At 44.7% G+C, this 12,284-nt stretch overlaps 1 protein-coding gene across 2 annotated transcripts; it reads left to right on the top strand.

Annotated features, from left to right (window-relative positions):
• The first annotated feature begins 532 nt into the window (after positions 1 to 532).
• On the top strand, positions 533 to 12,239 carry pfas (phosphoribosylformylglycinamidine synthase). 2 transcript variants are annotated; one of them, XM_052072785.1, is made up of 26 exons: positions 533 to 818; positions 1,971 to 2,090; positions 2,221 to 2,359; positions 2,442 to 2,547; positions 2,692 to 2,890; positions 3,990 to 4,236; positions 4,313 to 4,437; positions 4,966 to 5,094; positions 5,183 to 5,320; positions 5,417 to 5,545; positions 6,453 to 6,526; positions 6,605 to 6,761; positions 6,821 to 6,882; positions 7,283 to 7,444; positions 7,591 to 7,827; positions 8,123 to 8,353; positions 8,557 to 8,737; positions 8,946 to 9,029; positions 9,097 to 9,252; positions 9,530 to 9,652; positions 9,815 to 9,960; positions 10,036 to 10,243; positions 10,968 to 11,056; positions 11,175 to 11,439; positions 11,609 to 11,749; positions 11,819 to 12,239. In XM_052072785.1, the coding sequence occupies exons 1-26, from the start codon at positions 548 to 550 to the stop codon at positions 12,121 to 12,123; spliced, it is 4,224 nt and encodes a 1,407-aa protein (XP_051928745.1). In that variant the 5' UTR covers positions 533 to 547; the 3' UTR covers positions 12,124 to 12,239. The 2 variants fall into 2 exon arrangements, with proteins under 2 accessions (XP_051928745.1, XP_051928744.1); XM_052072784.1 differs by having other exon boundaries at positions 10,965 to 11,056.
• Positions 12,240 to 12,284: the final 45 nt, after the last annotated feature.

Here is a 12,284-nt window from a genome sequence, read left to right as displayed (position 1 = left end):
TGTTTTTTTCTGTGCGTGCCCTGCGATTGGCTGGCAACCGGCTCAGGGTGTCCCCCACCTGCCCAAAGACAGCTGGGACCCTTGTGAGGATAAAGCAGATCGGGGAAAAAAGTTGCTCCAGTGCAAAAAAAGTTACAATTTACAACAAAATGCAAATTATGGAAGATTTTAAAAAATCGATGCAAGTGCATACGTTGAAAAAAACGAATTTCAGAATTTTGAAAGATTAAAAATGTAACAAGAATATTATACCATAGCTGAGAAGACATATTTCATGAGTAGAGAAACATTTGATGAGAAATACAAAAGTGGAAAAATACATGTTTTCATTACAAAAAATAAAAACAAAGACATAAAAGCAACATTACCCAAAACTTTAAAAATAAAACAAACAAGCTAATTATGGCAAACGTTTTTTTTAACGCTTGAAGTAATCCAAAAATATTAGGAAAAAAATCCAACCATCATTAACCATTAATTGATTCATTGGCGGCTCGATGAGGCCATTCAATCAAATTTCCTCTGTTGTGGCCCGTGATGCATTCAAATGTCACAAGTTAGCCCATCTCCCCCAACCCCCGCCCCACCCCACCTCTTCGAGGTAAATTCTGCGCCTGCGCACTGCAGCGCCTCCGACACCGCGTCTCCCAGGGAAGTCCACGCTCTTGTCATTCACTTCTCATCCATTCAGTCAGCCTCCACCACACCGCTGACCACCATCGTCCGCCGTCACGTCACCTCGCTCTCGCCTCGAGCAACTGACTACACGTCGCCCTTCTTCGGGGACGGGAAGAAGAACAGCGCACGGACACGAAGAAGTAAGTTCGCCAACTTTTGGAGGGAGAGAGAACTAAGCTAGTTGCTAATTTAGCATCTGTCGTAACTAATGGTGCTAAATCACAAAAGAAAAGAAAAGGGTTTATTCGTCGTCTTAGCGGATCCCGTGGTTGTCATTCAGTAACAGAAGAAAAGTATGTGCCAATGTTGTACTGTGTCGTAAAAATGATGTAAGGTTGTGTGGCGCAAACTATCACGCGTTTGTGTGTGAGAGGAATTGAAGGAATGTGTTTCTGAGTGTGTGCGTGTGAGTGAGAGAGTGATTGGGAAAATTAGTTTCGTGATGTGTGTGTGTGTGTGTGTGTGCGTGCGTGCGCGTGTGTGCACGTGTGTCAAAATCAATCCAATTTTAAACAGAAAGCGCCTGACCCTCAATACTATGAGTGTGATCTTCAAAATGTTCCTCTGCCTAATTTGCGTGCGTCTCCATATGTTTGTCTGAATCTTCCAGTTATGAATGTCATGCATGAAGACCACACTGGCACGATTACAAAATAGATGCTATAAAAAATAAAAATCCACAAGTCCCAGTATCAACTTGGACTGTGTCATGCTTGTTGGAAGCCGATGAGATTATCGTTGTTGACCCGGGCAATGCTGAGCTGACATATTTTATAAATCATGGTGAATTAAGACTTCTGATTTTTTTTTCAATCCATTACGGAAAATAGAAATTATGAAAATAATTCTCATGATAATAGAAAATGTGCGAATTGTAGAAATATTTGATGGAATTAAAAAATGGCACAAAGATTTAATAATACAAAACATTTATAAGAAATTAGAATTCAAAATTAATATCAGCAAACGATATTAAAATAATTAGATGAGCAATGCATTACATAATAGAACCATATAAACAAAAATATTTGAAAATAATACAAATTATTACACAAAAAAAGAAATATTCAATTTAAACTATGCAAATATTGCAAACAATAATATTTGAAACAATATGAATACATAATAAAACATACTAATGATAAATATATACAAAATAGACATGAAAACATGTATTGGACAACATCTTTGACACAAATACAGTATCGCCATGATGCAATGAAAGAATAATGTGTCCCAGAATAGGCTTTTGTCAACCTTTTTACGTTATTTAACATTTTCATTTGCGTTAGCCATGGCTGTGGTGAGGTTTTACGGCGGTGAGGTGAGGGGGCGATGCCTCCAGCAAGCGGCCAAGCTCTACCCTCGGCTGTCTATCGCCACAGAGCTTTGCTACAATGTGGAGCTGATGGGTAAGTGTCAAATTCCTTAGAATACAGTAGACACATGAACACTACAGCCCCCCTGTTCAAATGGCAGGTTTTTGACCTCGGGGGACTATTTATAGTTTGCATGATCAATGAAAATGCTGTCTGTGTGCAGCGGGAAGTGACAGTCTGAGTGCAGAACAGAAGGAGATCCTCGTCTGGTTGTTTCAACCACCGCTGCAGGCAGAAACGCTCAGTGAGACACCCAAACTAAAAGAGGGAGACGGGGCTACACTGGTGGAGATTGGACCCAGGTACTCGAACCCAATGGCCCAAAGTGACCCAAAATAAAAATATTCCATGAAAAATATAAAGATTGTTAATTGTGCTCTTTAGGCTGAACTTCTCTACTGCGTGGTCCACCAATGCCGTGTCCATCTGTCAGAGTGCCGGCCTCTCCAGCGTCACACGGGTAGAATTGTCACGGCGATTCCTTATCAAGGTGATGCCTCAAACCCCCCCCCCCCCCAAAAAAAATCACATTTAATATATTAATCAAATTGTTATGATGGCTGCACATTGCTTTTAATACTTTTAATGTGTTTACAGTGCATTGAATAGTCTTACTCTCTGTCTTCTCCCCAAGCTGAAGGACGAGGGCAACATGGCCGACGTCCGAAAGGATGTGGCAAATCTGATCGTCCTCCTCCATGACAGTATGACAGAGTGCATCTACGAGCGTCCTGTTGCCTCCTTTGCCGTGGACGCCCAAGCGCAGCCCGTGTTTGAGGTCGACATCCTGGGCGATGGGCGAGCAGCGCTGGAGAAGGCCAACGACCAGCTGGGTGAAATGTCCTTTGATGTCTTGATAGTTTATTCCCTTCTTAGCGTAGATATCAACATTATGCTCTCTTTTTCACGGCCCCTTTTCAGTGTGGCTGCTCTGTCTACTGGTGGAGGTAATGGTGTCACATGAGCCCATGCTAATGTTATTACAAGTCACACCACCGTCATGGTTGTCGTTATCTTGCACGTGCTTGTGTGTGACCATGCATGGAAGCAGCCAGTACTATGACACACTCAAGAATATTGGGAAAATAGACAAATATTTTTTTAAATACCGTCTGGAAAAAAACCCCTAAAATATTCGACAAATAATGCAACTGTATTAATGCGCAATACACAAATATTGGGGGAAAAAAAGAGACCAAAAATGTAAACAATTGGGTTAAAACCCAAATTAGAAAATGAAAATATATTTTTAAATGTATTGAAAATAAAAAAACGTCAGGAAAAAAATGCAAGAAAATTCAACAAATACAAATATAGTTGACAAATACAATTATTCATTCATTCATTCATCTTCCGAGCCGCTTGATCCTCACTAGGGTCGCGGGGGGTGCTGGAGCCTATCCCAGCTGTCTTCGGGCAGTAGGCGGGGGACACCCTCAATCGGTTGCCAGCCAATCACAGGGCACACAGAAACGAACAACCATTCGCACTCACACTCACACCTAGGGACAATTTAGAGTGTTCAATCAGCCTGCCACGCTTGTTTTTGGAATGTGGGAGGAAACCGGAGCACCCGGAGAAAAGCCACGCAGGCCCGGGGAGAACATGCAAACTCCACACAGGGAGGCCGGAGCTGGAATCTAACCCGGTACCTCTGCACTGTGAAGCCGACGTGCTAACCACTGGACTACCGGGCCGCCCAAATACAATTATATTCCACAAAAAATTGAGGAATTAGATCAAAAATAAAAAATACTTGTGGAAGAATTAGAGATTACCCAGTACATACAAAATATACACATCTGGGATTTAAAAACTGTAATCAAAAATGGGTTTTTTTTCTCCCTGCAATGATTATATAATCATCCAAAATAGCAAATATGCAGTCAAAGAAGAGCACAAGTGAGGATCTCGTGCGTATGCATCACACAGGTCTGGCCTTTGACGACTGGGATCTGGACTTGTACACGGCAATGTTCCAGAGAATCCAGAGGAACCCAACCAGCGTGGAATGTTTCGACCTGGCTCAGTCCAACAGCGAGCACAGCCGCCACTGGTTTTTCCGGGGCCGTGTGTTCCTCGATGGGGAGGAGCAGAAGGAGACGCTATTCCGCCTCATCATGAATACGCAGGAGCACAGTAATGGCAACAATGTCATTAAGTTCTGTGACAACAGCAGGTAGGACACAAGCAAACAAGACAAAACAAGTCTTGGGAAGATGGTTCAGCGTGTGCGTGTGTTTGTGTGTGTTTAGTGGTATTCAGGGCATGGAGCTGGAGTGCCTCTACCCCAAAGATACTTCACAAGCCAGTCCCTATGAAACACGCCGGTCGCTGCGACATGTCATCTTCACCGCTGAGACGCACAACTTCCCAACAGGTCTGATCACTTTGGCTCATGATTCCCAATGTTTTTGTGCGTCAATTTCACATGAGAAAAATCTCATGAACGTAGTCGAAGTTTACCCTAAAAGTTGACTCACAAAACATAGTATTAAACACTCTATGGGTCATTGCATAAAAATACACCCCCCCCCCCCCCCCCAAAAAAAATCGGACTAATTTAACCCATCAGATTTTGAATTAAATGAAACATTGCGTACTGGCTGCTAATGTTGGCACAACACTAAATCTCTTTCAGGTCAATCGGAACAGGGGTTTGGGAACGACATTCACTCATTCACATAGACATTCATACAGAGTGGAAGCTGAGAGAGTTTCTTTTTAAATAGAGAGATACCACAGGATTTTCTTGTTTAAATAATTTCATACTTAACGGGTGGGCAGGTGCTCCAGAGACCCAAATATTCATATACCGGTACATGCAATTAAAAACGTCTTCTTCCATAACATGTTCTGTTTTAAATCGATTTCCATCCATAAGTTTCTCATGTGGTGAAACACATAGGCGTGGCTCCATTTAGCGGCGCCACCACAGGCACCGGGGGGCGCATCCGAGATGTCCAGAGTGCCGGGCGGGGAGGCCACGTCATCGCTGGCACTGCCGGGTACTGCTTTGGCAATCTACACATACCAGGTCCGAGACGCACCTGCTTTCAAAGGCACTCTGAAGTTTGTCCAAATCACCTGTGCGACATTATGATGTCTCCCAACATGCTTTACAGGTTACGCGCTTCCCTGGGAGCAGGACTGCAAAGGGTGGGAATACCCCACCAGCTTTGCCCAGCCATTGCAGGTCGCCATCGAGGCTAGCGACGGCGCCTCCGACTACGGCAACAAGTTTGGGGAGCCGGTTTTGTCGGGTGAGGAGACAAAGCATGTGTGCACACAAATGTGACCAAAAGACACACCAAAAAATAAAAATAAAAAAAAAACTCAACTGAGATTTTATTTGCTAGGATTCGCCCGTTCCTTTGGCATGCGGCTGCCCAATGGGGAGCGGCGAGAGTGGATTAAGCCCATCATGTTCAGTGGAGGACTCGGTTGCATTGAGGATGCGCATGTCAAGAAAGAGCAGCCAGAGAAAGGTAAGACTTAGTTATAGAAATATAAAATTCTATTTATATGTCTAGAGTACCTCGATGTTATCCTTTTCATATATTTTTAGAAATGAAATTGAACCATATTTTATTTGTTAACATTTAAAAAGAAAACGTTTACATATGTATTTTCGTTTTGTTTTACTCATTCACTGTCACATGCCATTGACGGCTCTTTCACACAAAAAAAAAATCCAGGTTAACTGGGCTGGCAGCGAATGAGTAAAAAAAATTTTAAAAATACATTTGTGCATTTAAATGTACACGTTTACATTTTTATTTTATTAGATTAAAAATACAACATTTTCATTTGTGGAATTAATTTATTCAAACTGCATTACTAACACTTGTTTATTAATTTGTGCTATTAAAATGTGCCCATTTATATATTTTTAGTTCATGCAATAGCAAATAAAACAAGTCATGCATTTGGGAGGATAAGCGGTTTATTTTAAATGTATTTTGTAATGTATTTACTAAATACATTGAAAAATAGCTGTAAAAAAGTTTGGTAAATTAATAGTAGTAGGTTTATGGTATCTATTTTTTATTTTTTTTTAATTTCAACATAAATCACAATGTCAGGTCGGCCAGCACAATGAAAGGGAGTAGTGCTTAATTTGAATGTCACTATTCCAGAGTTATTCATCTCAAATAGATATATAATATTTTGGTGACCTTGCCCGTGAGATAAGAAACGGGCAAAATAGTATGTGCACTAAAATTCATTTGTGTCGCGCCACTGCTGGTGACAACTATCATAATCAGCACTGCTATTGTATGGGCTCTCATTCATTTCATTTTGCAGGTGTACAATATATATGTGTGTATATATATATATGTAAAGTGCAATCATTCATATTGATCGACGTTCTCTGCCGCATACGTCAATTAGGTATGGAAGTGGTAAAGATCGGCGGCCCGGTGTACCGAATTGGCGTGGGAGGAGGAGCGGCTTCCTCTGTTCAAGTATGGCAGCTAAAATCTCAGATTTATGAAGATCAATCACTTCATCATAATGGTTGAATTTGTTTTGGCCCTCGGCAGGTGCAAGGTGACAACTCCAGTGACAGAGACCTGGGCGCCGTGCAGCGAGGAGATGCCGAAATGGAGCAGAAGATGAATCGAGCGCTGAGGGCCTGCCTGGAGCGACGCGGCGGCAACCCCATTTGCAGCATCCATGACCAGGGAGCGGGAGGGAACGGTAAGACGCAATATTCCGAAGGAGACTGAATGATGAAACTCAAAATGTTGCGTTTCCAGGAAATGTTCTGAAGGAGCTGAGCGAGCCTGCTGGTGCTATCATCTACTGCAGCCGATTCAAGGTGAGATACGGCAGAAAAATCAAATAAAACCCTCAGAGGTCCTCTTATACGAAGCCTAAAAATCCCACAAATGTTTCAACATTGCATCAAACGTTTGTGTAAATCCCCAAAAAATAGTGTTGAACATTTAATCAAATTCAAATTGGCATAGCAAAGTAGTAGCATGCACTTTTCAAATTGCAACGGCATCGAGGGAATTTCTCCATTGTGAGACAAATAAAGGATTTCTTATCTTATAACACTGCAACACCAATCATCTTTGTTAAAATGACTTTGCTGTTTCCCAGCATGTGTTAGCATTAAGCTAATGAACTTTAAAGGAAAAGTTTTCGGTTTGCAAATGTTTCGGCTCGACGGAAAAATGTGCGAGTATAAACTCAGTTTGCCTGTGTCATTTCAGAAAGGCGACCCGACACTGAGCGTGCTAGAGTTGTGGGGGGCTGAATATCAGGAGAGCAATGCCCTGCTGCTCCACCCGTCCGATCGCGCCTTCCTGGAGAGGGTGTGCCAGCGGGAAAAATGCCCTGTGGACTTTGTGGGGAACATCACTGGTGACGGCAAGGTGCGCATCCTTAAAGCAGACCTATTATGTTTTTTTTTAAACAATATAAACCCATTCACTCAGTTTTACAAATTTCGCCTTCAAGTCTTTAAACTGTGTGTTTGCGCCTGTTTTGCATTTGAGTCACAGCTTCTGCACTCCCTCAGATTGTGTTGGTGGACGACGAGGGCACGAGCGGCGAGCGAGTCGGCAACGGGCGCCATCCTGTGGACCTGCAACTGGAATGGGTGCTGGGCAAGATGCCCCAGAAGGAGTTCAGGATGGAGCGACTGAGCCCTGTGCTCCGGCCATTGTTGCTTCCTGCTGGGTTGACGGTTAGAGACGCCCTGGAGAGAGTTTTACGCTTGCCCGCTGTGGCCTCCAAGCGCTACCTTACCAATAAGGTTTGTTCTTGTTACTTGTCCTCGGAATAATATAAAAACAAGTCCAACAAAAACAAACTGTGTGTATGCTGTAACATGGTGCTTACGAAGCTTTGGGGCAAAAATCCTCACATCCTGTTTTTGTGGTATACAGATCTGATTTAGTCAAGTTTTTGTCTCTCTCAACCCTAATCCATTATTTTATATGATTAAATTAATTGCAAGTAGCACCATACAGATAATCGAAAAAAAAAAACTAAAAATATCATCAATAAATTGATCCCTGATCCTTTGTGACTTGCGGTGCTTTTTACAGGTGGACAGATCCGTGACGGGATTGGTGGCCCAGCAACAGTGTGTAGGCCCCCTTCACACGCCACTGGCAGATGTGGCTGTGGTGGCCTTGTCACCGTTGGGCCTGGAGGGGGCAGCGACAGCCATCGGCGAGCAGCCCGTCAAAGCGCTGGTGAATGCGGCGGCGGGCGCTCGCATGGCGGTTGGCGAAGCGCTCACAAACCTGATGTTTGCAAGAGTCACCGCTCTAAAGGTGAGCAGACGCCTCCGCATGACTAAACAATACAGTGGAACATTGAAAGGACGAGTAGGACTGTCACTTTCAGCCATTTATGGAACAGAACAAACGGTCAATTTCACAACAAAAAAAACTTTCATTTGGAGTAGACACTGCAAGTCAAGGTGCTGTTCGAATTTTTGTCTTCTGGAGCAATTTTTTTTGTGTGTGCTTCATAGGACGTAAAGTGTAGTGGGAACTGGATGTGGGCTGCCAAGCTCCCTGGCGAGGGGGCCCTCCTTTGGGAGTCGTGCCGAGCTATGTGCAAGGTGATGGGTGAGCTGGGTGTGGCCATTGACGGTGGCAAGGACTCGCTGAGTATGGCCGCACGCGTGGGGAAGGAGACTGTCAAAGCTCCAGGTATGCTCGCAAATGTGTGCAAGGGGGCGCTGATGGGCATTATTCCACTCACACAACATCAAACAAACGTTACCAGCGAATATATATATGATCTGCTACAATGTACACACCAGCAAGCCTTTGTGGGGGGAGCGGTTGCCTAGCTGTTTATTATTTTTATTTATCATACATTATTATTTTGTAAGTGCTTAACTTAACTATGTTTCAGGAGCTCTGGTTATCTCGGCTTATGCCGTGTGTCCAGACATCAGTGCCACGATCACGCCTGATCTTGAGGATCCACATGGCAAAGGTAACACACACACACAAACACATATCAAAGAGTTGTTCCAGCTCTGACTCTTGATTGGTGTCTGCAGGCGTGCTGCTGTGGGTTCCTCTCAGCCCGGGCCGGCACCGTCTGGGAGGTTCGGCGCTAGCTCAGTGCTACGCTCAGCTGGGAGATTGTTCTCCTGACATGGAGCAGCCACAACTCCTGGCCGCCTGCTTCAACGCCACTCAGATGCTAATCAGTAGTCAGTTTCCAATTTGAAAGTCATCATTTTGTCCTGATTTTTTTCATTAAATGTAACCATCCTTGGAACCGGTACATAAATAAAAGGTTAGTTATGTATCGAGGACAAATAGAAGTATAATTATTCGATATTTAATTGCAATTGTAAATGAATATGATTAGATAAAAAATGTAAGCCATTTAATGTTGAACATAATCAAGTCAAACAATGGATTTGAAGTTTTTTTTTTTTAATGGAAATGTAAGTAAAATAAAATTTGAGACGTGCCTTCTTTCAGATCGTCTGCTGAGCGCAGGACACGACATCAGCGACGGAGGTCTCATTTCCTGCGTACTAGAGATGGCATTTGCTGGAAACCGTGGCGTGGACCTGGATGTGCCGTCACTGGGAGCCCCGGGAGGTGTGGGCGATGGCCACTTCATTACCGTCTATGAGGATTAAGAACACTTTTAATCGGGGTTCGGGGAGACCTGCAAAAGCATTCTAGATGCGGCGCGCTTATTGGATGAAGGTTGCATCTTATTGGTCAAAGTTTTGAAGGTGTCTCCATCCTTTGGTGCAGTCATTGAGCTGCTCTTCGCCGAAGAGTTGGGTCTGCTTCTGGAGGTGTCCGAGCTCGATGAAGAAGGCGTGCGTCGTCGATTCCTTGACGCCGGCGTCGAGTGTCACCGCATCGGCAGAACCAGCGGCTTCGGCCCCGAAGCCATGGTGAGACCTCATCCTCTGCATCACCTCCCGCTCGTCTGTTCATCTTAACTTCATATCTCGCTGCACCTTCTTCAGGTGACGGTGCGCGTGGACGGACGAGAAGTGCTGAGGGAACGCTTGCCCGTCCTCCGGGCGTTGTGGGAGGAGACCAGCTTCCAGCTGGAGCGCCTGCAGGCCGACGAGCTCTGCGTTCAACAGGAAGAGGAGGGGCTTGCCAGGAGGACGCAGCCTACCTTTAAAGTGACCTTCGACCCGTCTGAGATTCCCCTTTGCAAACAGCCTGGTAAGACGAACGAGCACCCAACCTGGGTTTTGGCTTCAGTTCAGACTCGGTTGTCCAGAGATAAGAATGTGAGTGGTCTACTTTGTTCCAATGTGCCGTGAGATTGAATGGCAACCAGTCACGTGTGGACCCCACTTAAATCGCCAAATAGCAGATGGAATCAGAAAAATGTATTCATCTCAGCAGCATTTGTAAAATGTCACGTTTGCTGACAGAATCGCATCTTCCTGTTCTCTAACACATCGGCCAGGCATCAGTAAAAGTCTGAGTATTTTTTTTCTAATTTTAGTTTAATTATAAAGTGGAGACCCTATTTTTTAGGTTTATATATTGGGTTGTTTTTTTTTTACGTGACTATATTTTCATAGGTAAGTTTTAAAAAAGTTTAATGTGCATGTAAAATTTGGCACTTATTTAAGTGATAAAGAAAAAACGAGTTTTGGGGAGAGAAAAAAACAGTTGGACAGTTTACTCCAACAAATAGTCCATATGTGGCCATGCGTAGCCTATCATTGAATCTCTTAAAATGATTTCATGCTGGGGAAAAAATATATTTTGATTCAACACAAAGATGATAAGAAATTGACAAATATTTATTCGGATAAACTTCTGAGGCTCTTGACGGTTTAAATGAAACAAGGTCTATCAAAATAATTATATTTGATAATCGATTAGTTGTCGAGTAATAGTTGCACCTTTAATGCTGCATGTTTTGTTGTAGCAGCGGCGAAGCCTCGCGTGGCTGTTTTGAGGGAGGAAGGAAGCAACGGCGATCGAGAGATGTCAACCTCTCTCCACATGGCGGGATTTGAGGTTTGCGCTCTTCTCATCGCAACCAAACCTCGATTCACCAACAACATTTGTATTTACAAATTATCCTTCAGTCACTGCATCCCTTTTTTTATTCCTCTCTCGCTCCGCTGATTTGTAGGTGTGGGACGTGACCATGCAGGACCTGTGCTCCGCTGCCGTCACGCTGGAGCCGTTCCGGGCCGTCGTGTTCGTGGGAGGCTTCAGCTACGCCGACGTGCTGGGCTCGGCCAAAGGTTGGGCCGCCACTGTGGCCTATAACGCCGCAGCCAAAGCCCAGTTTGACCGCTTCCGGCGAAGGGCCGACACGCTGAGTCTGGGCGTGTGCAATGGCTGCCAACTGCTCGCGCTACTTGGCTGGGTGGGAGAGAGCCAAGATGGCGGAGGTGAGATAAACTGCCGTGCGTCACACTTTAGAAAGGACTAATATCAGACGATTAATTGCTCGGGTCCTGGTATTGTTTGTTGGGCTCTCAACATGATCATTGAAGAATATGCAATTTGCCTTGGGAAAAAATGTTAATATTTCAACATGTTTATACGTCCGTCCTCCAGCTTCCGACGTGGTTCTGACCCACAACAAGTCGGGCAGATTCGAGTCTCGCTTTGTAACCGTGGGGATCCAGGCTTCGCCGTCTGTGTGGCTGGCTGGCATGGAGGGCTCGGCTCTGGGAGTGTGGGTGGCTCACGGAGAAGGTACGTCACTGACCAAGCGCTTGATCCATTGAGCCTTCACAATTACACAATATTTTTTTTCCTCCGTAGGTTTGATGCAGTTCCGTAACGCCCAGGTTCTGGATGACATCACCTCAGCTGGCCTGGCCCCGGTCCGTTACCTGGATGACGACAGCCGGCCCACTGAGGAATACCCCCTGAACCCCAACGGCTCGCCGCGGGGAGTGGCGGGGCTGTGCTCCAGGGACGGCAGGCACCTGGCCATGATGCCCCACCCGGAGCGATGCACGCTGGGCTGGCAGTGGCCGTGGGCGCCCCGCAGCTTTAGGCCGCAGCTGGAGACGTCTCCCTGGCTGCGCATGTTCCGCAACGCCGCTGCCTGGTGCAGCCAATAGTGCTGAGATCACCGTTTTTCTTCCCTTAATGTTACTGCCGTACTTTTTTTTTGGGGGGGGGGGCGCCATTAAAAATGAGATTTTGATTTTGAATCATTAAACTACTCACAACAATATCGCAACATTTTATTATTGAATAGGGAAGAGGAAGGCCACATGAA

The sequence above is a fragment of the Hippocampus zosterae genome, chromosome 8 (assembly GCF_025434085.1).
Source record: "Hippocampus zosterae strain Florida chromosome 8, ASM2543408v3, whole genome shotgun sequence".
Lineage (NCBI taxonomy): Eukaryota > Metazoa > Chordata > Actinopteri > Syngnathiformes > Syngnathidae > Hippocampus > Hippocampus zosterae.
This window is presented reverse-complemented; position numbering and strand designations above follow the sequence as displayed.